The following is a 27,828-nucleotide window of genomic DNA, read 5'->3' on the forward strand; positions in this document are numbered from 1 at the left end:
TAAAGTCCTCCTGTGGACCAATCAGCAGTCTCGTAATAGAAGGAAGGTGGGGCCTCTTGTGCTCCATTTGTCAAATCCCTGAGCAAAGTCACTGAACATTCAGAACCCATTGGCCAAAGCTTAGGCACAGGAAAAAAGGAACGGGGAAACAGGAAACCACTTTGTCCTCCTCTCTGTGAGCGCCCATTCTCTCAGGTGACAGAAAGAGAAGGATCATGGGAGTTGCAGTTTTTTTAATGTCAATAAGGAGTCTAGTCGAGAAGCCTTCAAAAGGCTCAAAGGATTTATTAAGGGGTTAGTGCCGGGGCCGGTAAGAACTGTAGTGTCTTGGGTAGAGGGGCGTGTAGCTGGTGGAGTGGCCGTAGGAGTTGGTGGTGCCAGAGGCGAGGTAGGAGCGAGAGGGGGTGAAAACAGAAGAAGAAGAGCCGTAGTAGGCAGAGGAATAGCTGGGAGATGGGGAGTGAGAGGAGGAGTAAGGGGAGGGTGAGGAAGGAGAGTAGAGGACAGAAGAGCGCGTCAGGCTGGACAACGGCCGAGTTCGGGGTGAGGGGCTCCATGTGGAGTGCCTGAGCCCCAAAATAGGCGAGCGGTAGGGGGAAGAGGGGCCCGATCCTGGTTGGGTGGGCCTGGTTGTTGTGGTGGATGGGGAAGAGCTAAAAGAGTCTGGGGTGATGTGTCTGGAGGGGCCGGGACTATGGGACAGATTGGGGGTGATGTTGACACTGATACTGTGGGAGTCAACCACAAACGTCCGCACCCCCATGGTCCACTGGGAGTGAGCCAGCTTCAGAGAGGTTGAGGGTGGGGTCCGCGGCGAGGGAGAGGAGGGGGCCTCCAGACACGGGGGGCTCTCTGGCGCTAGAGGGCTAACCAATGAGGCGCCGGCCGGTGATGACGGACTGCAAGTGTGAAAATGTGATGTGGGGGAGGTGAGAGCTGAGGCAAGTGCCGCACTGACCACAGATGAACTAAGGGGCAGAGTGGGGTCATCAGGGAGAATTGACGTAGAGCTAAGAAGGTTGGAAAGGGAAGGGCTGACAGGGGTCATAGCGGAAGTGGAGCCTTGGGCTAGGTTGGATGCCGAAGAAGAGGCCGAGGGACTTACTTTGGGGGTGCTGGTCTTGATGCGGTGCAGCCGCCCCCCGCGGGTTTGGTGGGTCTGCTCTTGATCGAAAGCCAAATCCTCCAGGCGCTGGGTGAGGGCCAGTTTCTGCTGGATAGCCATGCGCAGGAGGGAGTTCAAAGTCTTCTTCTCATCCTCCGCCGCAGCCAGCTGCATCTGCATGTCATCCAGCTGGGTAACATACTCATCGCACCTGAAGACAGCAGGGTGTTAGCAGGTTGAAAACGGTTCAGAGGGAGCAAACACAAACAAAAAGGGGGAAAAAAGAGGCCACAAAATTGGGAATACACTTCACATACTGTACAAACACACAGTTATATGTGCTGGTAGGCACATTTGATACCTTCAAATTGTCAGCTGCTTTCAGTATCAGTGCTAAACTAAGCTAAGCTAGCCAGTGGTTAGCCGTAGCTTTATAGCTACCCTCTCATTTTAGTAATCTTATTTTCTTTAAAGTCAACCCTTTTCTAAGATTACAACGTTTTTTTGTTGGATTGAGAGAGAATGTCGTTTACACAAGTTGGTACACTGAAATCCTAAAGAACTGATATGAGAAAAAAGAGCGATCTGTGATTCCTCTCATATTACTGGAGCAGTCCTTACCATGCAACTAATGCAGAATTAATCATGTTCTGGTCACTCAGTTAACTTGCTCTGTGGCTTCATCATTGCAAGTCAAATTCTTCACATTTATCTGAGATGGTTAATCTACTTTTGAGTTGTTGACTTGTTCTGTTTCGTCTCTGACCTGGTGGCAAACATGGCGCGCAGGGATGAGAAAGTGGCGGCATCTTCCTTCAAGGCCTTGAGCTCGTTCCTCAGCCTCGTCATGGTGTCCCTCACCATGGTTTTCTCCGCCTCATACTTACTCTTCAAGTTGGTCAGAGCCCCTTCAGCCGTCTGGGTAAACACACACACATCATAAATTCTCATGTTATGATTTCCCTTTCGTAACCTCCATTTCTACTTCCCACTATCACATTGAACCGTAGGAAGACTAGACTATGTCAATATCTTTATACATAGAACAAAAAACGTACTTCTTTTAAAAGTGCCACGCCCAAATAGCATAATGCAGTTACTGCTAACAACAACAGATTTTCCAGTGAGTACAGGAAATGACTCATGAAACGTGTACAGGATGAATCATTGTGGTAGTGTAATTGTTTTTATAGTTTGCACTCTGTGTGAATCCAAATTGGTACAGTACAGTATTGAATCACTGATGCACACATTCCTTGGAGAGAAATCATATAAAACAAGAAATAGAAGCTAATAGCATTAGCAGAAAGGTTTAGGACAGCCATGTCCTCATTCAACCTTATTGGTTGATGGGCATGGAAGGCCAGTAAACGGACTATAATCTGCTGAACTCATTTCCTAAAGGCGTTTTATACCTAACACTGCTTTTTTTAAACTGATCAAATACATCTTGGATGTTCCTTTCTTGTATAAGGCAAATGTCAAAATCCTTGGCTTAGGTTGTAGATGCATAGAAATAAAGAACAAATCACTTCATCGCAATGTTTTGGGGTATGCAACCTTCATTTAGCATAATGTCTTTAGGTAGGAATTTCGACCTGTGAGCTAAGCATCATAATCAAGACAAGCAAGTAAAGACCTTGTGTGTTCATGTTATCATGGGAAACGCTTACATAACTCGCTTCAATTAACAAGACTTCAGTAACACATGTTTTAACATTGTATGTCTATAGCTTGGTATTAACATTATTTTGTAGCATCACTAGATGCCTATGTTTTTGTTCCTGGTGCAGGCTTTAAGGAAAACATTTTTGCTTTCCAAATCATATCCTGATCATAGGTTCACAGGTTCTAGCAGTAATCACAAAAATGTGGTGCTTCTTTTTTCACAGTTTGGACACATTGCCACATTTTTCACATCACGTAGTCACACATGTCTCACCTGTTTGTTGGCCCTGAGTACCAGTCTGAGGGTGGCGATCTGCTCTCTCTTGGTGCTGAGCAAAGACTTGAGCTTCAGGATCTCCTCCATGCAGATCTCCTTGTCCTTGTCCATCAGAGGCGCCAGCTCTCTGGCTGCAGCTCTCTGTCTGGACAGCTGCAGAGACGTGTCTACTGCCCGCTGCAGGTGCTTCACCTGGGGGAGGAGATGAGGACAAGAGGAGGTAAGATTCATAGAAGAAAGGTTGAAGAGAGTAGAGACACCGAAACGAGAACACTGTTCTACCTGGTCTTTGATGATGGCGTTGAGGTTGTAGATGTTCATGGGCTCCCTGCGCAGCTCACCAGCTGGGTCTAGGGCAGGCGAGGATGATGAGGAACTTGATGAAGAGGCACTGATGCTAGGTGAGCGGGTTGGAGGTGTGCAGGGCGGCAGGCTCTGCTCAGGTGGCTCCAGGAGGCCCCCCTTTTCCTTCTCCTCCCTGCCACCTTCCCTAGATAAAGGCTCCTTGGATGGAGACTGCGAGGGGCTACGCGACTCCCCGGGAGTCAGGCTGGATGAAGCGACAGCGGCCAGCCGCCTGGCGAGGCGTGGTGTGAGGAGAACTTTGCTGTTGTCAGCAGACATGGCTTTAAGAGTGGCACTGAGGCCCCGGAGCCCTCTGCCTTGTCTGAAAGAAAGAAAGAGAGATTTAGTTTGTTTTACCTATGAAACTTCACTGTGTAGATTAATAATTATAAATGCAGATTTTGTAAATTTGCCCACTTACAAAGATACGAACAGACTATCATTTTAATGGTAGGTTTATTTTAACAGTGAGAGTAAGAATATCAAAAAGAAATCCAGAAATTGACATTATATAAAAGATAAAAATTGATTTGCATTTAACTGTGGGAAATAAGTATTTGATCGCCTTGCAACCAACAAGAATGCTGGCTCCCACAGAACGGTTAAATAAGTCCTTTTCCTTTAAGAAAGTACTTATAATATCAACTGTGTTACCTGTATAAAAGACACCTGTCCACAGAATCAATCAATCAGATTCCAACCTCTCCACCATGGGCAAGACTAAAGAGCTGTCTAAGGACCTCAGGGACAAGATCGTAGACCTGCACTGGAATGGGCTACAAGATGTGGCCCTCCCTTAAATGTAAGGTCCCCATATTGGGCCTTGATAACTTTCGCTTCACTCCTTGATGCTGCATATGTTCGACCAATAAGACAGCAGTCAGACCTGTAGTAGTCCAGCACGATACGGTTGGGCGTCTCGTTGTTGCACAGACAGACGTGGTGGTAGAGCTGGGCGAGCTCCTCACTGAGAATCACCAACTCATCCTGAGCTGCGTTCAACGCACCCCGACTCTCGCTGGCTGCTGACTGAGCTGCCTGCAACTCCAACTCCAGGCTAGAAATCTGAGGAAAGAGGAGAAGGAATTAAACCTCTGTAGCTATCTGTCATTCTAGTCAAACAGACACCATCAGTACGAGGTGGTTACCTTCTCACGTCCCTCCCGGCAGTTCTTCTCCAACGTGTTGACCTGCCTGTCCGGCTTCTGCAGACTGTTTCGCCTTGGCTTCTCCTCCGCTGCCGCCTCCACACCCTGAGCCAGGCGATCACGGAGACATTTCACCTCCGCCTTGAGCTCCACCACCTCTGTCACAGCCACACGGTACTTGCACTGCAGAATCTCCAGTCCTGGCGTCTGGTAAGAAAATACCTGACTTTTGTTTAGTGTCTCAATCCTATCCTCCTCAGTCCCTCCTTCCTCTTCAGCCTCCTCTTCATCTCTGTCCAGCTCCATCAGGGCCTCAGGGTGGAGCTGAGAGGGGGCGGCACAAGCAGGGGCTTCATGGTGTAGGCGGGCCCTGCGATTCAGGCGGCGGAGGACAGTGACTCTTTGGTTCAGGCGGAGGGACTTCTCATGCTGCTCGGTCAGGGCCCCCTGGGTGTGTTGAAGCCGACTCTGGGACTCCTGCAGACTGGTCATCAGGGAGACATTCTCACGTTCAACCTGAAGGGGGCAGCAGCAAGATTAGGAAGAAGCACAGCATATGTTTTATTTCAGAAGTTTCCAAACCAAACACATCATATTTAGTCTGAAATTGTCCTCCATTTCCAATCACATCCTGCTGCTTTTCGTTCTTTATTGTACAGTAGGTTGGAATAACAGAATGTTCGCACTGACTTCCCCACTGACTGTTCCCGATCGATCACAATAATAAAAGGGAGAAATCTGGTCCTGAGTCTGTATCAAATATCTGCTGATGTGAGCAGTTTATAGGAAGATGAAAGGAGAACAACATAGATAATGTGCTTTCTGATTTGTTGTATCGCTGACATGAAAGTTAGTTTCAGTTCAATGTTGCTGCTGAGGCTAACAAGTCTTTAAAACATGTCTTAAATGGGCCCTATCATGCTGTTTGGGGTTTCCCTTTCCTGTAGTGTGTCATATAGGTTTGTGTGCATGTAAATGATCTGTAAAGGCTACAATCCAGTTGGGTTGAGTATCTCTCCAAAACACTCCCCATCCACAAACTTTGGTTGCAGTGTATCTTAATCCAATTTAAGCATCCTCCGACATTGACATTGACATACATACAAAGACTTCCGCTCGAACACATCACTTTCTCCCTTTAGAAACTGAGCACTTTCACAACCACACCTTAACAGGAACGCACACTGAACCATTCAAGGAAATAGTTCCATCAGGTTAAAAGAAACAATGCTGTAGCACAACAGTGGATTCAGTAACATTTAAAAAAGCAGCCCAGACAGCAGAAGCAGCGATGAAACCCACCCCATCTACAGGAGAGTGGTCGATAGTGTAGTGTGTCAGCTAAGATATAAATAAGCTCTTCCTGCAGCCTATCAGCAAAGCAGCAGGGAGCAGGAATGGATGGGGTTACACCTACAGGAACTGAAGCAGATGCACACACGCGTGGATGACTGTGTACACACAAAATAAGTCTTTGTAGTGATTTGAGCATGATCTGATGCTCCGAATTATTGTTTTTCTGGTAGTGTATAAGGAAAAGGTGTAAGGAAAGGACGCCAATGAATGTGTGACTGTGTGTAAGACAAAGGGTTAATGAGGGACAGAGTTCTTAACACAGTGGGGTTACTGCATGTCATGTGGTTTTTTTACAGTAAATTATTCAACAGCTTTGGCTTTCTAAAGATGAGTTGGTTGCTAGATAATTAACCCAGCAGCAGACACACATTGTTTCACATCACAACAAAAAGGTTCCACTAATTCATCATAAGGCCTGATGTTTTATGGAGCCAACACATGCCAAACATTTACAGGAATAGTTTAACATTTTCAGAAAAAGGATATTTTTTCTTCTCTGCCCCTTGTCAGAAAACATCAAACCGGCATCCAGAAACCAGGGAACTCTTATTCGAATCAGGTCTTCCTTTCTTGATAGGTCGTTTCAGGCAGGGGGGGAAGGTGTGGGAGAGAATTCCTTCTGGAGGGAACTTTGGGATTTTTGCCTTTCCAGACCATTTACATGCACACAAACCTTTATAACACACTACAGGAAAGGGAACACCCCATAAAGCATAATAGGGCCTCTTTAAAAGTTGTTGAATTTGAGATTGCTGGCTGTTCCTAAATCCCTGCTCAAGGTGAAAAATATTTTACAGTCCGGGCTCTTTCATACTATGCTTGTGCTCTTATTTGGAAATGGTCACAATGCTGACTTCCTTCTAATAAATGATAGCACATGATTGATCACAGAGCAGACTCACCGTCCCCAGCTGCTGCTTGAGCTTCTGAATCTCTGTCATGTTCATCTCGTTGAAGAGGTCCGACGTCACCCCACCCTCAGATTTCCAACCCGAGACCCGGCAGTCTCCATTAGCTCTGGGCACCGACCCTGCTGTTCCCGCTGCGGTCCCACCCTGGAGGTGGCCATTGCACCTAAGAAATCAGAGCACCACTTAAAAATGTGGGAGATTCACTTAGCTTTCCATAAGACAATATAGAGAATGAGACAGATGTATGACCGGAACAATAAAGAACAAGAGTGCAGGCCAACACCTTCTGGAATAATGCCACTATCACAAATAAATATGACTAGAATCATTCATTAAACTAGCATATTTGTGCAGTGTTTTACATACACTGAAATAAATAGTTGTTTACTTTATGCCCTACCATATAACAGGCCTTACTTCCTATTACATATTTGGAAAGCCATTCTCATTATCTATTAATTCTCCAAAGCAAATTAGACAAATAGAAGGAATTTGTCACACAGGTTTGACTATTTGCAGGTCTTGTGATCCCTAACAATGTGAATATGAAATGTTCTTCCATGTCAGTTAATATCCACCTCGTTGGATCTTCTGCGTTTGGGGAGAGCATAGTCGTCGGGGTGGCGGTTCCACTGGGCGGGGCGGAGCTGAACGTGAGGTGGGCACTTCCTGTGTAGGCCACATCGCACATGCTGAGGTGGTGCACCAGCTCCCTGCGCAGGTGCTTCTTCTGCTCACGCTCGCTCTTCAGAGACTCCAGGGACTCCTCCAGCTGAGCGTCTGACATGTCCTTCAAACGCAGCGCGTCCTGCAACTGGCTGTTTAGGATCTCCGTCTCCTCCTCCAGGACCTTGATCTCATGCTTCAGACCTTCATACTCCACCTAAACCAGGGGTAACGCAACAGAAAGATAGGATTACAGCGAAAGAAAGGCAAGCCAATGTGCTGTATCACTTTGTGGGTATAGTAGTAAAGGTGCCTCGTTGAGCTTCCCTCATATGTCAATAATATCAGTAATCGGAAAAAAAACATTTCTACTCCATTTGAAACAGACCAGTGAGCTGTTTATAGACACGCTTAAATAAAATGAGATCCAAATGAGAGGACAACAATATTGTGCACACCAAAATCTGTGTAATATTTTTAGAATATACTATAAATCCCCACAAAACTAACGATAGAATCATTCACAAAGTCTTGGTTTGAATTATTGATCTACTTGGTTTCCTATGATTCGGTCAGGCTTCAGTTGCAGGGTTCAATTTGCATGTGGATGTGTGTGTGAACCATCTGTACCTGATTCTGTTTGAGTGTCGACACCAGTTTCTGCAGCGTAATGTTCTCCTCCTCCAGCTCCGTGTAGTCCTGGAGCAGCCGTGCCTCTCGAAACTTGTATTCCCTGATCTCCTCTCGCATCCGGCTGCGCTGAAGCTCCAACATGTCATTGCTCTGCTGAGACAGGTCAGGGAAACATTGATGGAGCTGCATGCTGTTTATGACTCATACACAGGAATACAGTCAGCTTAACGTGAGTACCACTTAACCATTTAGAGCAGTGGTTCTCAACTGGTCAGGCCTCGGGACCCACTTTTTACTTGGTCAATACATCGCGACCCAACATTTTGAAGCACTCAAATCTATTCAACAAAATATCGTGCTGTAATATATACGCTTTTGAGCATACAATATTAATAAAAGTGAAGTACAGTGCATATATCCCTTATATCCCTTCACAGAACTAAAGTATGCTTTTAAAAAAGGTTTAATGAGATGATGGAATCAAAGCTGAACTATATAAAAAGGCACACATGCTGAAACCCAACCCCAGCAGGGGGGTCTGGGGGGATTCTCCCCCAGGAGATTTTTAGAAATACTAACATAAACTACGCATTCTGGTACACTCTGAGAAGAAAATCGGGCCTTCAAAATAAAAGTTTGAGTTTTTCCCCAAAAAAAAAAAAGAAAAAAATTCAAAAAGAAAATTTCAACTTTTTTTTCTTCACTCACACATCCGCGACCCACTCGAAACGGGTCCGCGACCCACTTTTGGGTCGCGACCCACCAGTTGAGAACCACTGATTTAGAGTATAGTATTGGAAAAATGTCATAAAATCCTAGTTCAGAAAATGTTGGCCTCTACATTTCAACCCTATTGTACTTCAAGGAACCCTACTTAGACAGTGTGATATCTGTAACCCTTGTAGATGTACAGTACCTCCCTCAGCTCCTGCAGCAGTGTGCTCAGGTGTTCGTTGTCAGCCAGAGTGTTAGAGGTGGTGGCCCGGCTTTTCGTCAGAGCCGACTGGAGCTCCAGGAGGCGGCCCATGTAGTAAGCCTCCTTGCTGGCAGACTCCTGCAGCAGCGTCTCCTCGTTGGTCTCCCCATCTTCTGCCACCCTACGCTGGGTAGAGTAGGCCTGGCCAAACGCCTGCGACATGACGGCAGAGATAAAGACATGGACATGATAAGACTTCTCACAGTATGGTATTAGTTCTGATGGTTTTTATGTAGCTTAATCCATTATGGTACAGGCTCTTGTTTTCAACATAGCCAAGGAAAAGATTGAAAACATCTATCACAAGCAAATGTATAAGGCATCTGATAAAAGCATATGTGGTGCAATGCAACATTGGATCAATAAGCAATTCACGCCATAAACATAGTGTCTGATCAGGTTAATGTATGAAATTAAGAAAGATATCCTTAGGTTTTAAAGCACCCCTCCTGAGCACACATATGAATAGAATCACCAACTTGGAGTATTGGCAGAGATCATAGCTTCAGATTCATAAGGGCCATCGTCATGATCACTGAGCTGCAACACTGAACACTGAAGGGAGAGGACCCAAGCTAGCCTGAACTTAAAGTGTAGAGAGAAAGAGGGAAGAATATGAATGGAAATCACTCTCTCCCCTTTTAAACCCGTCATCATGTTATGTGTTGGAGAAAAGTCCAGTCAATGTGGAATTTTGTTTATATGCTTACTACAGGAATGACTGTGCATAGTCTAAATCTGTCCTTTTGCTTGCATTTTCCCAAAGGGGTAAGAGTGTAAGTACAGTTTAACAGTCACCTGTGAGCTGAACACCTTGGGCTGTTCTCTGTGTCGGTGCTCACTGAGCCAGTGATGCGTTTAACAGTGCACACATGTTGGTGGAGTGTGTTTACTTAAAAGATTAATGAGCCTCCGCTAAAAAAATGCACACACACAAAGTCTCAAACCAAAAATGCTCATATGCAACTGGGAATATTTGGTTCAAAGTTCAAGAACATTTTTGACAGGTGAATGGTGTGCTGCTGACACAACCCAGTCTCGCGGCATTTCGTGTTATAGTCACGACATTTAATCTATTGATTTGTGTTCACCAACACGATTTTCCCCTTTTTTTCGTGTCACACAGAACGATTTTAAAAGCAATGTATTTCTATTGGTAGTGTGCCTGCAACACGTCTTTTTGTCCGGTCGGGTCTTGGAAGACCGGAAGCTGTGGGGTTCATAAAAACATGTACTTACTCAATATCAAGCCACGATTATTGTTTTTATTTTAAATCGTATAATGTCGGACTTTTTTTGCCGTCTGTGAGGAAAATAAATGGGGCTCAGAGTCTCAGAATACTGAAATCTGTATTTTTTTAATCTTTTTTTCCTTCTAATTTGTTATTATTTTCTAAATAACACACTGTTATTTACTCAACAATAACACACAATTATCCTTGTTTTTATTTATTTGTTTAATTCCATAATCTCGGGCTTTTATGGCGTCCGTCAGGAACTAAATTTCCAAATAAAAATAACCGGAAACAGACGTAGGCCTATATGGGACATTTCGAGCATCATTGCGATACACACCCACTGAACTGATTACCCAAGATCCTCAGCTATGGTTTAAGCTCGGTGATTGGATGTTTTAGCCGCAATGCACGTTGGGATATGGTGTTAATGCGATATGAAATCCGAAAAACATTTCGGAGTTTAGGATGGCCGAAGACACTACCCATAATCCCCAGCTATCGTTTGGGACTACAGTCCCCGTGATTAATTTTCAAGCTCTGGGATTGGATGTTGGAGTGGCAGTGCGCCAAGGTTACGCCGAGCGCCAAACAGCTCTTTGAAATGGAACGAAACCACGGCAGACTATCCAAAACTGGATTTGAACGGGACCAGCCCCCGTTTTTCCCACAATTAGAAGTTGCCAGTATTAAACACATTGGTGTTATCAAATGTAAAACATATAATTAATAAATGAGTGAAAATCGCTTGTGTCCATAATGGGCAGCATTAATATATACCCACATGACAGCTCATTGTTACTTTGTAATTCTACTCCACTACGATTCAGAGGTTAACCTGGTATTTTTTACTCCACTACATTTATTTTAGTTACTTTGCAGATTCTGATTAATGATGTGAAATATAAACAACCCTTAAATCAGACTTTAGTTACACCTGAGTAAAATTCAGTGAAGGTGATTGTCAAGTGCCAACAATCAGGCGACATATAGTTGGTGCTTGAGAAGACTAAACATTTATCTGCAGATCCCTATAAAGTATATTCATTACTCGTTATTCTCTACTAATAGTTAATTAAAGACTGTATATAATGGCTATTTTGCATATCCCTTTCAAGATTTCAAGATTTTCTAAGGTTTATTGACATATCATATACACAACTACGGTGTAGTTATGCAATGAATGAAAAACTTGGGTCGCAGGTTCCTCAACAGTGCATTACAAGACATCTATCAATATGTGTGTATACCTCCACCATTAAACTCATATTCTGCACATTTCTTATACTATCTACATACATCTTATAAGAGTATAATTAATATGTATAATATTAGTTAAAATAAGTGCTTCAACATAGTTAACATTGCAGGAAAGCAATATATTCAACACAGTCTCACTCCCTGATCGTCCAATAGCGACGCTTGGTCAGGGTCCTTTGGCGTGCAGTTGTGACGCGCCGAGTCTCCTTCAGCCTCATAAACGGACGCGAAGAGCTTTCAAGTGATTGCAATGTATTCCCATCGGCGGCGGTATTTGACGCTCAGGGAAGCACCGCATCGGTCCATGTCGGCGGCAGTTAAAGGCAATGTGAGCGTCCATTCCCATTGGATAACGGAGGATTTTACACCCGGAAGTAAGTATTCTCCTTACTGTCGATTGATTTTACAGTGATATCTGCATTACTCATCAACTCAAAAACACCAGATTATCCTTGTTAATTACACAACATTGATTGGTTTAAATTGTGTAAAATGCTTTTGTATTTTTCCCCTTCGATTCGGAGAAACAAGTATTTTTTCGGGGGTTTAGGATGGCCGAAGACACTACACTACCCAGAATCCTCAGCTATCGCTTTGCTCGACAAACCCCGTGATTAGTCCTCAAGCTCTGTGATTGGTTGACCTCCAACTGCATTCCATATGAAAAAAAACTTTCATAAAAGATAAAATCATACTTTATTCAGCAGTGCTTGCTTTACTCTTTCAAAGTCATCACATGAATGCGTAATAAATGGTTCGGCTGCATTAAATATTACACATCTGTCGTAGTTCTTTATTTATCTACAGAGATCGGGCCTCAGAATAGACCGGAAACTATTCTTTTACCGTTCTGTTTTAATTTCACAATAAAGTTAGTAGTGTAGTGATCACTGATTCATACACTGGGGTTACATAATCCAATCATGGAACTACAGGTTGGGGGTACTGTTTCCACACGGACATACTTGGTTGGTACTTACTGCGTGCCCTCCCTTTCGCTTTGTCTTCTCTTCCCGGGCTGCGACCCGACAGCATGTCCATTTCTGTCGCTCATTAAAGTACAGATTTGCACCTTCGATGCACCGCCTCCGACTCCCTTCTCTCGGCACTACATTGGTGACCCCGACATAAGTCTCGCGAAGGATCCGAGACTGAACCGAACACGGCAAAAAACACTGTTTTTCTCGAAATGCCGGAGATTTTTGGAGACGTCCGTGGCTGCCACGTGCGCGCAGACTGTGGCTCGGTGCGCCCTCCGGAATGGCCACGGACAACGCTCGCCATTTCCACGGCTTTTCGGCACTGGGGGACAGCAAGCCTTCCATGGAGCCGATACACGACCATGCCTGGTTTATTCGGGACATGCGGCTGCATGTCCAGCTGGCGACTAGCAGCTAGCGGCTAACGGCTAACGACATCCGACTGTTAGCCCCTTTTTTTTTTTTTTTTTTTTTTGGTGCCGGAGAGGAGGTTCGATCACGTCTGGTCGGCCTCGTGTGGATCCTCTCACAATTTCGCCCACCTGTTTTTGATCGTGGACAGGACGACCCTTTTGAGCTTTTTCTGGTGCCTGAGAGGAGGTTCGACCATGTCTGGTCGGCCTCGTGTGGACCCTCTCGCTTTTTCACCACCTCGACGGCGGCTTCGGACGTCGCCCATGCCTTCTTCGGCCCGTGGGTGGCGCGCTTCTGGACCCCGTCTCGCCTCGACTCTACGGTTTCGGACGTCGCCCATGCCTTCATCGGCCCGTGGGTGGTGCGCTTCGGGACCCTGTCTGGCCTCTTCCCTCGCCTCGGCGGTTTCGGACGTCGCCCATGCCTTCATCGGCCCGTGGGTGGCGCGCTTCGGGACCCTGCCTGGCCTCTCCTCTAACTGCGGCTCACGGTTCGCCTCGACGGCGGCTTCGGACGGCGCCCCGTCTGGCCTCTCCCCTGTCCACGGCTCCCTCCTCCCGGGGACACGGCTCCTTCCTCCCGAGGACTTCGTGCCCGCCGCCGCTGTGCCTTCGCCTGCGGCCGGGCAGCGCTCTTCCCTGCTGGGGACCTCCGGCATGTTCACGCCTGTCCCCACGTCGCAACACATCGACCCTGCTTTCTGCGGCCCCCTGACGACGGGCCGTTCCGGCCCGCCCCCCACCCCCCGGTGGGGATGCCCTCGCCCTCGTTAGGGCCCCTACCCTCTCCTGCGGCCCCCTTCCGGCGGCCCGTTCCATGGCCCGGCCCTCGCCGGCGGCCCCGCCCTCCTCGGCCCCTGTGGTGCTTCCTCCCGGACGCGAGGATTGTGTCCATGGTTGAATTCTGGGGGGGCTTGTGTAGTGATCACTGATTCATACACTGGGGTTACATAATCCAATCATGGAACTACAGGTTGGGGGTACTGTTTCCACACGGACATACTTGGTTGGTACTTACTGCGTGCCCTCCCTTACGCTTTGTCTTCTCTTCCCGGGCTGCGACCCGACAGCATGTCCATTTCTGTCGCTCATTAAAGTACAGATTTGCACCTTCGATGCACCGCCTCCGACTCCCTTCTCTCGGCACTACAGTAGTAATAATTTGTTTTGATATTATTGTTTTTTATTAACTACTAGACCGCTGGGTCATGTTAAGACCATCTTTTCCGTGTTGCTGTGGGTTTTTTACATCGCTTTTGTGTTACAAATATCAAAACAATAACAAAATATATCCGTCGTAAACTAAACTGGAAACAGCAGTATATTTTATTTTGTTAACACTGTAAACGTGACAGTTTTTTTAACCCAAACCACCTACTGGTTAAAGCACGTTATTACACGTTTAGAGTAATTGCAATGCAGGTATTGTGTTGCTTTTTAATGACTGTTTTAAAATGCTTTTTTCTTAATGTCTTTCATTTTTGTAAAGTACTTTGAATTGCCTTGTGTTGAAAGGTGCTGTATAAATAAACTTGCCTTGCCTTGCCTAAGGTCTGTTCTATAGGGGGAAAGTAGAAGGTCAATGATATAAATATAGAATAGAAAATATCAAGAAGATACTGTAGTGATCTCTACAATAAAACAATTTAGTGCAGGACGTCCAAAGATATTAATAGGAGGATGTGCAAAACAGTCAAACTAATTAGGCTTTATTAAAACATGAAATAATACTTTAGGTTAAGGTCTTCTTTTAAATACATGTAAGCATAAAGCTTTGGGGGTATCTACAGATAAATATTAAGTCTGACAAAGTACTTAAAGTCTAATATATTGCATGGTTTGTTTTGGGACTTGACAATCAACTTTCCTGCAATGTTAACTATGTTGAAGCACTTATTTTAACTGATATTATACATATGTATTATACTCTTATAAGATGTATGTAGATAGAATAAGAAATGTGCAGAATATGACAGTTTAATGGTGGAGGTATACACACATATTGATAGATGTCTTGTAATGCACTGTTGAGGAAACTGCGACCCAAGTTTTTAATTCATTGCATAACTACACCGTAGTTGTGTATTATGTCAATAAACCTTACAAAATCTTGAAAGGGATGTGCAAAATAGCCATTATATACAGTCTTTAATGAACGATTAGAGAATAACGAGTAATGAATATACTTTATAGGGATCTGCAGATACATGTTTAGTCTTCTCAAGCACCAACTATCAAATATGTCGCCTGATTGTTGGCACTTGACAATCACCTTCACTGAATTTTACTCAGGTGTAACTAAAGTCTGATTTAAGGGTTGTTTATATTTCACATCATTAATCCAAATCTGTAAAGTAACTAAAATAAATGTAGTGGAGTAAAAATACCAGGTTAACCGGCCCTGACACACCAGGCAGTCACCAGAGAACGCGCCGACACCGACATCGACTGTTGCATCGGCGAGTTCTTCTGCGTCTTGGCCATGTGTCGCACTGGAACACACCACAAAGACTTCAGCCGAGCACGTACGAACTGCGCATGCGTGAGTGGCAATAACTCTCCTTACCAGCAGGCGGCGGTAGTGTGTATTCGTCATTCAAAATAGGCAACAACCGGAAGACAGAGAAGAAGAACAGACTGATATAAACAAACAAATAGCGTGTGCGTTCCATTTTCACTCTCGTCCATCGAAAACATGTTTTAGAATATAAAAATACATGAATGATGAAATGAGCACATAAAGTGCAGACATACTATAAAATCACAGTTAATAGACCTGCATCTGATGATCGCAGTGTTCTGGCGGGTGTGTAGTTTATTGAGTCAGCAATGTAATAATGTATGTAATGTAATAATGGCCACTTCTTGCTAAATTTACATTTCCATGTGATGCTTTTATCCGAGGCGACTCACAATAGGTAAATGAACAGCAGTAGACAGTATCTAATTTACTTAGACACTGTACTTAAGGACAATGTTGAGGTACTTGAGACTAATCCTGCAACTTTATACTGACAAATAAACCGATGAGATGAAAAACCGGACTTGACCAAACAAATCACGGAGCTCTCAGCAGAGGACAGCCGGGGACGCTCCCGCCGATATCAGAGATGTCCCTGCTATGTGTGGGAGGTAAGAGAGGACATTTAAGGGCTATGTTTGATGTCTTTAAGTATCACCTGCTGGGGTTTAGCTGCTGTCCTGTGCCTTCTTAAATCGTTTGTTTACGTCCCTCACTTCCGTTTCGCTTCTCATTTGCTAGCTGAACAGCTGATCAGAGGGGAATACATTGCAATTAGTTGAAAGCTCTTTGCGTCCGTTTATGAAGCTGAAGGAGACTCGGCGCGTCACAACTGCACGCCAAAGGATCCATAGATGTGTCTCCCATCATCCAAAACCCCTGATTATTCTTTCAACTCAGTATTTACATTCTTATATTCAAAGAAAATCAGTAATATCTTTAAAAACTATAAGTCCTTTCATATCAGCTGTGCACCGTTATGGTGTAAATATAACCTATCTACAAATTGGATCAAATATAAAAGTCAGCCAAATTAATGTTGATACTGCAAGGAGACGTATTGTGTGAAGAGAAATTGAAGATGTTGTTTAATTGCTGATATATTTATGATCCACGTCACGTTTTCAGTTTCGGTGGCAGTTCTTCCAGTTTGTCCAAAGGTCTTCTAATCAGGGCTCTATAAATAGAGAACTACGGCAGATATGTAATATTTAATGCACCGAACCGAGTATTACAATGCCGTTATGTGATGACTTCCAAAGAGAAAAGCAAGCACACTCGGAATAAAGCATTATTTTTTTTTTTTTTTTAATGTTTTTCGGATAACAATCCAATCACCGAGCTTAAACCATAGCTGAGGATCTTGGGTAATCAGTTCAGTGGCTGTGTATCTGTTTCCGGTTATTTTATTTTGAAATTCAGTTCCTGACGGACGGCAAAAAAGCCAGAGATTATGGAATTAAACAAATAATTAAAACAAGGATAATTGTGTGTTATTGTGGAGTAAATAACAGTGTGTTATTTAGAAAAGAATAACAAATTAGAAGGAAAAAAAGATTTTTTTAAATACAGATTTCAGTATTCTAAGGCTCTGAGCCCCATTTCTTTTCCTCACTGACGGCAAAAACAGTCCGACATTATACGATTTAAAATAAAAACAATAATCGTGGCTTGATATTGAGTAAGAACCATAGACTGTATATATAAAGAACATGTTTTTATGAACCACACAGCTTCCGGTCTTCCAAGACCCGACCAGACAAAAAGACGTGTTGCAGGCACAAAACACACTACCAATAGAAATACATTGCTTTTAAAATCGTTCTGTGTGACACGAAAAAAAGGGGAAAATCGTGTTGGTGAACACGAATCAATAGATTAAATGTCGTGACTATAACACGAAATGCCGTGAGACTGGGTTGACATGAGGGCTGGAGATCAATGTGTGGGGTTGTGGGTCAAAAATGGTCCCCTTTTGACATTCCCCAATCAATCCACCAGTGCTCTTGTACTAGATTACAAGTGTGTGTGTGTGTGCGTGTGTTTTTTATACTTGGTATAACACAAGATAATTTTAGCTCCTGTACCATGCAAGCACAATTTTGACCTTCAATATGTAAAATATCTGATAACTAAGCTTTATTCCAACCCCCTTCCCACTGCCTTAGACTCAACAGTCTCCAATGTGAACAGGCAACCCAGTCTCACGGCATTTCGTGTTATTAATCTATTGATTCGTGTTCACCAACACGATTTTCCCATTTTTTCGTGTCACACAGAACGATTTTAAAAGCAATGTATTTCTATTGGTAGTATGTTTCGTGCCTGCACCACGTCTTTTTGTCCGGTCGGGTCTTGGAAGACCGGAAGCTGTGTGGTTCATAAAAACATTTTCTTGCTCAATATCAAGCCACAATTATTGTTTTTATTTTAAATTGTATAATGTCTGACTTTTTTTGCCGTCCGCGAGGAAAAGAAATGGGGCTCAGAGCCTCAGAATACTGAAATCTGTATTTTTTAAATCTTTTTTTCCTTCTAATTTGTTATTATTTGGTGCAGGCACGAAACACACTACCAATATAAATACATTGCTTCTAAAATCGTTCTGTGTCAGAATACTGAAATCTGTATTTTTTTAAATCTTTTTTTCCTTCTAATTTGTTATTATTTACATTGCTTTTAAAATCGTTCTGTGTGACACGAAAAAAATGGGGAAATCGTGTTGGTGAACACGAATCAATAGATTAATTTTGTGACTATAACACGAAATGAAAAAAGTTGGAGGTGATTGCTAGGAGCTTTGAAATGTCTAGCAACAATATGTTAATCTGCCGCTCTTTTCTACTGGAAAAGTGTCCTACTGAGCTGACACAGTGACTTACTGCCAACTCTGACTTCATCGTGTCTCAGACTGAAAGAGACAAGGACAGGGATAGAGAAGCAGAAGTACAGTATGTCCGACTAGCCCAGAAAACACTGGCCTCACGGGACAGAAATTAGCGACAACAGTGATGAAAGGGAGTAATCTTATTCATTCACGTAAATAACAAAAACCACTTTATTTTTTCCCTTTCCCACACCTTTATCACACTCTATTTCTCCTCCTTTCACACCACCTTTTGTTCTCTTTATCTCCGCCTGTGTCTTCCGTTTCTCTGGCAGCATACTAATGCAGTCGGGCTAAAATTGTTACCATAAAACTGTCCCTGGGTGACTGACGCTGTGGGAGCGGCTCAGACATCAGAGTGGTTTTATGATTCATCAACTAATGGAAGCTTGGATCTTTGGTTTTAAAACAGAATATTCACCTGCAAATGGTGCAACATCTATTATTGTCTTTTGTCAAACACAATACCATGCTCAAGAACATTTAAACCATCTGTTGGACAAATAATTTGATACTTCTTTGGTTCCGGTAATGTTCATTTGCTCAAATATATACCAGTGGTGATACCAAGATGAATCATGTAGATCCCCATTAGAGTTGTGTAATTTGACACGCAGTTAGAATTTCGCAATCTATCCTCCTGATTTTTCATTCTCACTCCTGCTCTCTCCCCATTTCCTTCCTTATGTTCTTGTTCACACTCACAAAGTACATGATGTCATCATGCTGCAGACAGACTTCAGTGGCAAACAAAGGTGAAGCTCTGACAAACAAACACAGATCTCCATATCAGTGGAAAGATAGGACAGTGTGTGTGTGTGTCTGTGTGTGTGTGTTTGAGATCCCTTCAATATGAGTAAATGCAGAAAGGCTGCCAATTTTGTGAATCAAGGTCAGTTCACTGCCAATGATACTGCATAAATGTAAAACAACACAGAAACATTATTATTTAAAGCCTTTCCCTTCCTGCAGGGTGCCTGATTTACAAAATCAGACAGCAGTCATTACCTGACCTCTCCAATCTCTTTTTGTAGAATCCAAATCACCTTCTCTGTATTTATTTTTGGATATAATATCTATAAATGTCACCTTGGCTGTGTGGTGAGCAGACATCAATACTGTGGCTTCTCACTCAAAATACTTGAGCTATGGGTTATCATTTTCATTTTAGAAATTGGCTGCACTCTTGTCTTGTTGTTTCCTTTACTCCTATTGACATTTGAGACGAGAGATCCCGAGAGTGCTAAAATGCTATCTCATATCCGGGTTTAGGACTCATTCCTGCACCAATCTTTTGTAGATTTATTGAAAGGAATATGAACCGTTCACAATTCTTAGGTTCATATGAAGAACCCTAGAAGCTGACAGCTATGTGTATTTACTAAATGTGCTGTATAGACCATTATTTCCATAAATCAGATATTATATAAAGGTGTGTATATAATAAAGTAATCCTTATGGGAAGGGTAAGACAAAATAAATAATAGACAAACTGCTCCATCCATCTATCTCTTCTTTCCCTGGCCTCCTGAGTTGTTCTGCACAGCTGCCCGACAATCTCTCCTTTCCTCCCTTCACATACGGTTAAATTCAGGAAGAGAACAAGACAGCTTGTGAGGGAGAACAGAAGGGATGGAGGGAGTAAAAGGAGAGGCAGAGGGGGATGGGAGCAGACAGGGAGGAGGGATAATCACATTTGATAGTGGCTCGTACCACTCCCTTGGCACAGGTTCTTTGTTTTACTGTCATCCTGTTATTTTCCCTCGCTCTATTTTTTACAACACCACGACCCCTTCTATGACGACCTTATCAGTTTCCACTTAAACATCAAAGTCATACAACTCAGATGTTCTAAAATTCCTGATTTCCGACATTTGACGCTAATATGGAAGTGAAGACAGATTATCCAAATGTCATTGATTAAAGGTATTCAATTACAGCCGCAACAATTAGTCTATTAGTCTGTCAACAATCAGTTAGTAGACAGACCATGACTCAGCTGCTACTTTGAGAATCAATTAATTGTTTTTGAAAACTGGTTTCAACCTTCAATATGTTTACTCTTCCAAATAAATGTGTCCAACCTGTCTGATAATCTGGCTGCTTCTGTTTCTAGGCCCTTATCATAGTTTTCTGTACTGATATAGTTGCATTTCCAGATCTCAATAATGACTAGAAGAACACACTCTAATTTTAACATATAAGAATGATGACTACAAAAAAAGAGAAAAGTTGTAGTAAAAGAGACTTCTCTTTCACAAAAATAAGTGTTCATCTGCACATCCAAGATCATCTAATGGACTCAGAGATGTCACTAACTAATCAACCAATCAATTCAACCTTATTTAGTGAGAATGCTGATACAGCATTCCAACTATCTGTTATGCTACGCACAAAATTCTTTATTATTCCGCCGGGTTATTTTGCACCTCTTCTTCTCCCACATTCCACATCGCAGAAACTCCGTTCAAACATCAAAACGTTCAGCTCGGTCGGGAATCGATGGCTATTACTTTTCTTATTCATAACTTTCATAATTCCAGAGATACATCCCATAATTCATACATTTTTTAACATGGAAGTCAATGGAGAAACTCTTCAGACTTGAACAATCTTCATGCAACTTCAACTGCTAACTGCTCCTTCATACTTTCACTCAGAAACCTCATTCCAACTTTAAAATGTTACACATCTTTCTGACATTATTCGTGTAACACAACTTTTAAATCTGATTCGTACTTTTAGAGATATTAAACATTGTTCAGACCTTGGTAAAGAGGCCTTCTTCAGATTTTAGAGTGCGTGATGTCACAGCTAGAGTGGAGGACAGATTTAATTTTGCCTTCATATTTTCTTTCAAACCTGCCATAATTCCCAAACCCTACATTCCTGAGACATAATTTTTCATGACAAACGTAGGAAAACATCTCGTAGCTTGAAAGATAAAAAAAGAATCAAGCAAAGTAATTAAACAAAATGCCTCTTGAGGGCATGAAGTGACAAAAACGTTCAACATGTCTCCATTAAACCCCATTGTAAGTTCAGCCTCATCGATGCCCACCACAGCAGCCGCACACCTTTAGTTAATCTGCCAAAAAGGCCACATTATTAACCCGAAAGTACACAAAAAGTACACTTCAGATGCTCAAGTTCCTTGACATGCTTCACGCTTTGAAATGTCACCGATATCTGTTACGGTTCTTCAACAAAACGTTCACATGTAAGAGGTTTATCTCCCATTCAGAACAATGGAAACCTTTGATCTCCTCTCACTGATTAATGCACATCACCATGGAAACCTTTGATCTCAGTTTTGAGATTTCTTCAAATGCCGTTGCCATGGCAACACAATGCTCGCCATGAAACACGGTTTTCTCATAACTTCAGTGAAAATGCTCCAAACGGCCCAAAACTTCACAGGTTTGGTAACGATGCAGCCATCAATGCATCTAAGCGTATTATGGGATGTCATCAAATGCCGTTGGCATGGCGACAGATCATTCGCCATCAAGTTAGTTCAAAAGTTTGCAGTTCAAATATTCTGCTGCTTTTCCAAGCCTTTTTACTTTCTTTTCTTCTCTCATCACACATTCAAGCCCCCAGTGTTCATGTATCATTTCAATCTAAATTCTTCCCTTTCTTCTTGCACATTACATTTCAGCATAGCAGTTTAGCGTCAGCTTTTCAGCATAAAGCATTCCCACTAGCAATTTCTTCAGGAATTGCATTCTCTAGTTTCAATTCAATGTGCTTGATTGGCATGACAACTGATATTTATAGCAAAGGCACAATTGCCATTATAAAAATAAAGTCAATAACACTGATTTATTAGTCCTTATGTCTGTGTTAAAAGCGTATTCCCTCCTATTTAAATACTAAATTCATACACAGCTTTGTGTTCAGGAATCATTATGACTTCATATTTGATGAAAAATTCATCACGTCCTCTTTGCTTTATGTGTGTGTGCGCAAGTACACACTTTTGCACACACCCACTTTCAGACATCCAGTCTGCTCCTAGACTAAGTGCTTCTGAACATGTTGCTCTGTCACTTGTATAACTAAAAGAGAGCCGAGGAGAGAGTAGGGTTTGTCTGAGGTCCAGAGACTATGGGGAAAGATCTGGTACAACTTTACGTAAGAAAATTAAATACGACAAACTACAGCTTAAAAAATTAACCCTCTTGGATCAACAAACTTCTCAAAGCATGAACGGACAGAATTATTTTCCAGTGTTTTTGCTGCCGTAATGTTATTTCTTCTTCAGTTTCACAGATGAGCAGGATTCATGAACCCCCTATCCTAAACCCTGCTAGGTGAAGTACAAGGAGGGAGGGGTCCCACTAGCTGTGTGACGTCACAGAGGAGTAATCGAGCGCCCCGGGGGTCACTCGTTCCTGTTCTGTTTTTAGCCTCGACGGATGCACCGATGCACTCGCTGCATTTTTCATCACCGCTCCACTGTCACACCCTCCAATTCATCCCATCGCGATGCCGCTGTAATGTGGAACCACACACTACCTTTCTGTGAGCTCTCACAGTGGTCAAGGGTAATTACATTACTATTACTCCAGAAAAACAGCACTCACTCATATCACTGAAGGAGTAATCCTTCATAGTGTGCTGTATTCCGATAAGGACATTAAGTCATCATGAGTATGTGTGATATCCAGCAAATGCTAAAACAACAAAGCAGACAGCTGGATTACACACCAGTAAAAAGTGTGGTAGAAGCAAATGCTAATGTATTCTCAACTGTGAGGGTAGCAATTTCCAATACTCATACAGTTTAGGGGCCCCACATGCTTTTTATAATGTTCCTTTCCTGTGGTAGGTTTTTGTGGATGTAAATGGTCTGCAAAGGCTAAAATCCTGAAGTGCACGCCAGAGGGAGTTTCTCTCCGCACTAGCAACACTAGCGCTTCTATTGGCTATCTCTCTAACACATTAGAGGGCAGGACAGGACATCTCTCAGCGGTTGACCAATCACAACAGAGCCTGCCAGCTAACCAATCAGAGCAGACTGGGCTCTGGTTTCAGACAGAGGGTGAAAAGAGGTGCTGCAGCACAGACAGTATGAGAAAAATAAAGAGCTTTTTGAACATTAAAGCATGGAAACATTTCACATTAGAGGCACGAAATACAAATATAAACCTGTAAATTAGCATAATATGTCTTCTTTTTTTTAAAGCATGTAAAAGCTTGTACATCTAAAATTAATGTAGGAAAATGGAGAGACACTAATTTTAAATTAATTTGTCTAGAAACTACAAAGATGCTTCAAACCTTCATAGTGAACTATAATTGTAGCCTGTCTCTGTAGAACACCTGAGCTGGCACCAAGCCTGATTCTGACCCGCATAGAGTGGAGATGAGGCTCACTGTACAAATCAATTTGACGGACTCATGTGGAGCTAATTAAAGGCGAGCTGTGGCTACTGTCTGAGGCAACCTCCTGCTGTGAAGCCCACAACTGTTGAATTAAACCAACAAGTCAATGTCACCCAATTAGCTAATGCACATGACAACAATTAAATGAGAGGAAGGCTGATAGTGATAACATTTGACCTTTACTGCTTTTCAATAAACTTGTAAAGCTAATTGGCCTTATAAATCTAGCCAATAAGGCGGAAAGTATTTACAGTGCATTTGAGAATCGACTTAATACCACAAACTGAAGAATAACCTCAAAGTACTAACCTCCACCTGCACTTTAGACCCTCTACCCACAGCCCTTGTCAAATCGAACATCTCGGCTATAAGTCCCATGATCACCGACGTCATCAACAGCTCCCTCAAGGCTGGTCATGTTCCATCAGCTCTTAAAACTGCCGTCATCAGACCCCTTCTAAAAAAAAACACCTTAGACCCATGATGTCCTCGCCAACGACAGGCCCATCTCCAACCTCCCATTTCTAGCCAAGGTGCTGGAAAAATTAGTTGCCGCCCAGCTCCAGGACCATCTCCAACTAGACGGCCTCTTTGAGAAATCATCACCATTCCCATCAACATCCTTTAACACCTGCATTGAGGAGATAAAGGCTTGGATGCAACAAAACTTCCTGCAGCTTAATAGCTCCAAAACAGAGGCTATTTTAGTTGGCACACCAAACCAGATCCAGTCATCCCCCATAACCCACATTACCTTTTCTGGCCAAAACATACCCCTCTCTGCATCAGTTACCAACCTGGGTGGAAGATTTGACAGACATCTGACATTTGACACCCACATCAAACACCTGTGCAAAACCTCCTTCTACCACCTCAGGAACATTGCAAAACTCCGTCCCACACTCTCCCTGTCAGATGTGGAACAACTGGTCCGTGCCTTCGTCTCCTCAAGGCTCGATTACTGCAATGCTCTCCTCATCGGGACTCCTAGCGGGAGCCTTAAGAAGCTCCAATACATACAGAACAGTGCCGCTAGGATCCTGATGAGGGTGAGAAAGTACAACCACATCACACCCGTCCTTCATTCCCTCCACTGGCTTCCTGTCTAATTCAGGATCAAATACAAGATCGCACTGACCCATCAGTGCATCCACGGGAACGCTCCGTCATACCTAAAAGAACTACTCACATCACAAACCTCCACACGCAACCTCCGTTCCACAACAAACCATCTGCGTCGCCCCTCGAGGACCAAACTCTGCACAATGGGGGATCGGGCTTTCTGTGCAGCTGCTCCTCACCTGTGGAATTCCCTCCCAGACCACCTGAGGACTCCACAGACCACTGACGCCTTCAAGAAAGGCCTAAAAACCTTTCTTTAAAAAAAAACTACTTTAATTTAAAGATTAAACTTTTGTTTGTTTTTATAATGCCTCCTGTAGCACCTTGGGATTGCTTTTAGCAATGAAAGGTGCTTTACAAATCAAATGTATTATTATTATTATTATTATTATTATTATTATTATTATTATTATTATTATTATTAAATACTGTCTTAATACAACAAGCCGCGGGTTGCAGAGTCGGCCCGTCCACACCGCAGCGTGCGTTGCTTCAACGGAGACGCTTCCCATTCACTTTGAATGGGGTGACGTCAGGCTTTGCCGAACTGCATTGTGGTTCCGTCGCGTCGATTAGCCTCCGTTGCTCGCTTGAAAAGTTGAGAAAAGTTCAACTTGTCAAGCTTCGATGGAAGCGTCAGCCAATCAAATCATATACCAGTACAAGCGCTAGCCAATCAAACCGCGTGCTTGTATGTCCGGGGCGGGAGATTAATGTGATTAGTTGTTGGTCGCGTGCCAGACACGCCCACCGGCAAGCTTCAACGTACGCTGCCGTGTGGATGTACCGCAGAGGTACATACACACGCTTCTGTCGACGCTTGAAAAGTTGAGCTTTTCTCAACTTTTGAAGCGAGCAACGGAGGCTAAGCGACGCGACGGAACCAAAATGCAGTTCGGCAAAGCGTGACGTCAGCCCATTCAAAGTGAATGGGAAGCGCCTCCGTTGAAGCAACGTACACTGCCGTGTGGACGGGCCGTAACGCAGCGTCCACACGACGGCGTGTGCTGAAGCTTGCCGGTGGGCGTGTCTGAAACTCGACCAACAACCAATCACATGATTCTCCCGCCCCGGACACACAAGCACGCGGTTTGATTGGCTAGAGCTTGTACTGGCATATGATTTGATTGGCTGACGCTTCCGTCGAAGCTTAAAAAGTAGAACATTGCTCTACTTTTGAAGCGAGCAACGCGAGCAAAGCAAAGCGACGGAACCACAATGCAGTTCGGCAAAGCGTGACGTCACCCCATTCAAAGTGAATGGGCAGAAGCGTTGAAGCTTCAACGCACGCCGCCGTGTGGACGGGCCGTAACAGTCTGTGGTGCAATGTGTCCCAAAGCTTCATGTATTGATAGGTTAATATGAATAATCAAACAAATGATTATGTGAAATGGGAATTATCCCCAACTCTGCAGTGCAGCTTATGAGCTTTTAACGTCTTTCAGCTTGTTGTTTTGGTTTTTCGAGCCAGCAACTCATCTCCGCTCATCAACCCTGTTCCCAGCAGGTTCAGGCACTTGTTTTCAGAGAAAAGGCTCTGATATAGGTATGTACACAATACTGCTCACCACCAAACAGCAGGCAGTCAAAGTTATCAACTAGCGAGTGAGCATGGTGGAGCTCTTAGCAGGAAATCCGATATTTTCTAAGAAGTGAACCAGAGCTACAAGAGTGAATATTGACTTCATTTAGATTCACGTGACACAAATCCATATGAATACTTATGTTACTCTGTGTCTGTTGAGGCATTTGATTGTTAACATCTTTGTCATACCTATTTTCTAATAAGACAATACGTCAGTGTATGTGTGTGTTTTTGCAATTTAACGCACATTACTAAACAACTATAGTCATTCCAGCATCAAACCCCAATGCTATTTTCCTCACAAGGCACTGTTGTTTGAGTACTGCGAAAGTCATGTAAGGAGTTACCCTGAAGAACTAATGTTACTTTAAAATAAGTCATGGTTAACATTACATTTTAGGGTATGGAAAAAACGATTTTAGAGCAAAACCAGTTGCGTTTCAGTTGATCCATTAATTGGTTAATAAGTGGCACTAATGGGAAATTCTATTTACAACATAGGAAGTTGTGGAAGCAAGCCCAATATAATAAAGAAAGTTTGCATTGGTGTCTAAATCTTATTAGTCAATTATGACCAGCATGATTTGTATTGAAACATAGTATCTGATTATTTTTATAATAGTATTTGACTAATTGTCAAAGTAAAATGGGCTGAGTCGCCTAATATGACAAGAAGAAATTAACAAATAAAACCATGAAGGCCTTCCATAGTCATGTTAGGCTGGGCTTGTGTTTGTTAGCTTTCAGCAGGTGTAACTACATGTAGCCTAGTGGAATTAGGCCTATACAACACAAAGAACCTAAGCAATAGGAAGGGTTGTTAATAGGCTATCAATACATGATTTAGTCAACTTATTTGTAATGTGACACCATCTCCTGCCCTGGAACATTGCAAATGTAACGACAGACTATGGTCAGAAACTTCTTATACCCAAATGAATCTAATAATAAAACTAATAAAGCTTGACTTCTTCCAGTAAGGAGCCATACCCCTGCCGAGCCCACCTCCTGCAGCTGCTCCAGCTCCAGCCTCAGCGTCTCCTGCTCGGCCTCCAGCTCGGCGTACTGCTGCTTCAGGCTCTGGTTCTCCTCCAGGACCACCAGCCCGCACTCCGCCGCCCGGATCTTCTCTCGGTTGGCCTCGGCCAGCTCCCGGGTCAGACGCTCCACCTCGGCCCGGCATTGCTCCACCGTGTCCCCGCATCCTGCTCCACCGGCAGCCATCGCTCCCTCTCCCCCTCCTCCGGCCCTCTCCTCCCTGCGTCGGATGAGCGGAGAGCCCCGCCGGAGGGAGAAACAGCTGAGGTAGACAACAAACCTGCCGCCCCTAAAAGGAATCACAACGCTGC

General features: G+C 43.4%; 1 protein-coding gene across 1 annotated transcript; it reads right to left on the reverse strand.

Annotated features, from left to right (window-relative positions):
* Positions 1-98: 98 nt before the first annotated feature.
* Positions 99-27,771, reverse strand: LOC117483088 (protein bicaudal D homolog 1-like). Its single transcript, XM_034131248.1, has 11 exons — positions 27,485-27,771; positions 9,026-9,238; positions 8,107-8,259; positions 7,389-7,693; positions 6,802-6,973; positions 4,544-5,059; positions 4,282-4,460; positions 3,333-3,717; positions 3,048-3,242; positions 1,872-2,023; positions 99-1,316 (listed from the first exon to the last, which is right to left on the reverse strand). Exons 1-11 carry the CDS (start codon positions 27,701-27,703, stop codon positions 296-298), a joined length of 3,510 nt encoding a protein of 1,169 aa, XP_033987139.1. The 5' UTR covers positions 27,704-27,771; the 3' UTR covers positions 99-295.
* Between the last annotated feature and the right edge of the window lie 57 nt (positions 27,772-27,828).

The sequence above is a fragment of the Trematomus bernacchii genome, unplaced genomic scaffold (assembly GCF_902827165.1).
Source record: "Trematomus bernacchii unplaced genomic scaffold, fTreBer1.1, whole genome shotgun sequence".
Lineage (NCBI taxonomy): Eukaryota > Metazoa > Chordata > Actinopteri > Perciformes > Nototheniidae > Trematomus > Trematomus bernacchii.

Coding starts and splice junctions, on each gene's coding strand:
- LOC117483088 (XM_034131248.1), bottom strand. CDS start 27,703: ATGGCTGCCGGTGGAGCAGGATGCGGGGACACGGTGGAGCAATGCCGG. Junction 6,974..7,388: donor AACGCAGAAGATCCAACGAG/GTGGATATTAAC, acceptor CTGATTTCTTAG/GTGCAATGGCCACCTCCAGG. Junction 3,243..3,332: donor ACGCCATCATCAAAGACCAG/GTAGAACAGTGT, acceptor CTCCTCCCCCAG/GTGAAGCACCTGCAGCGGGC.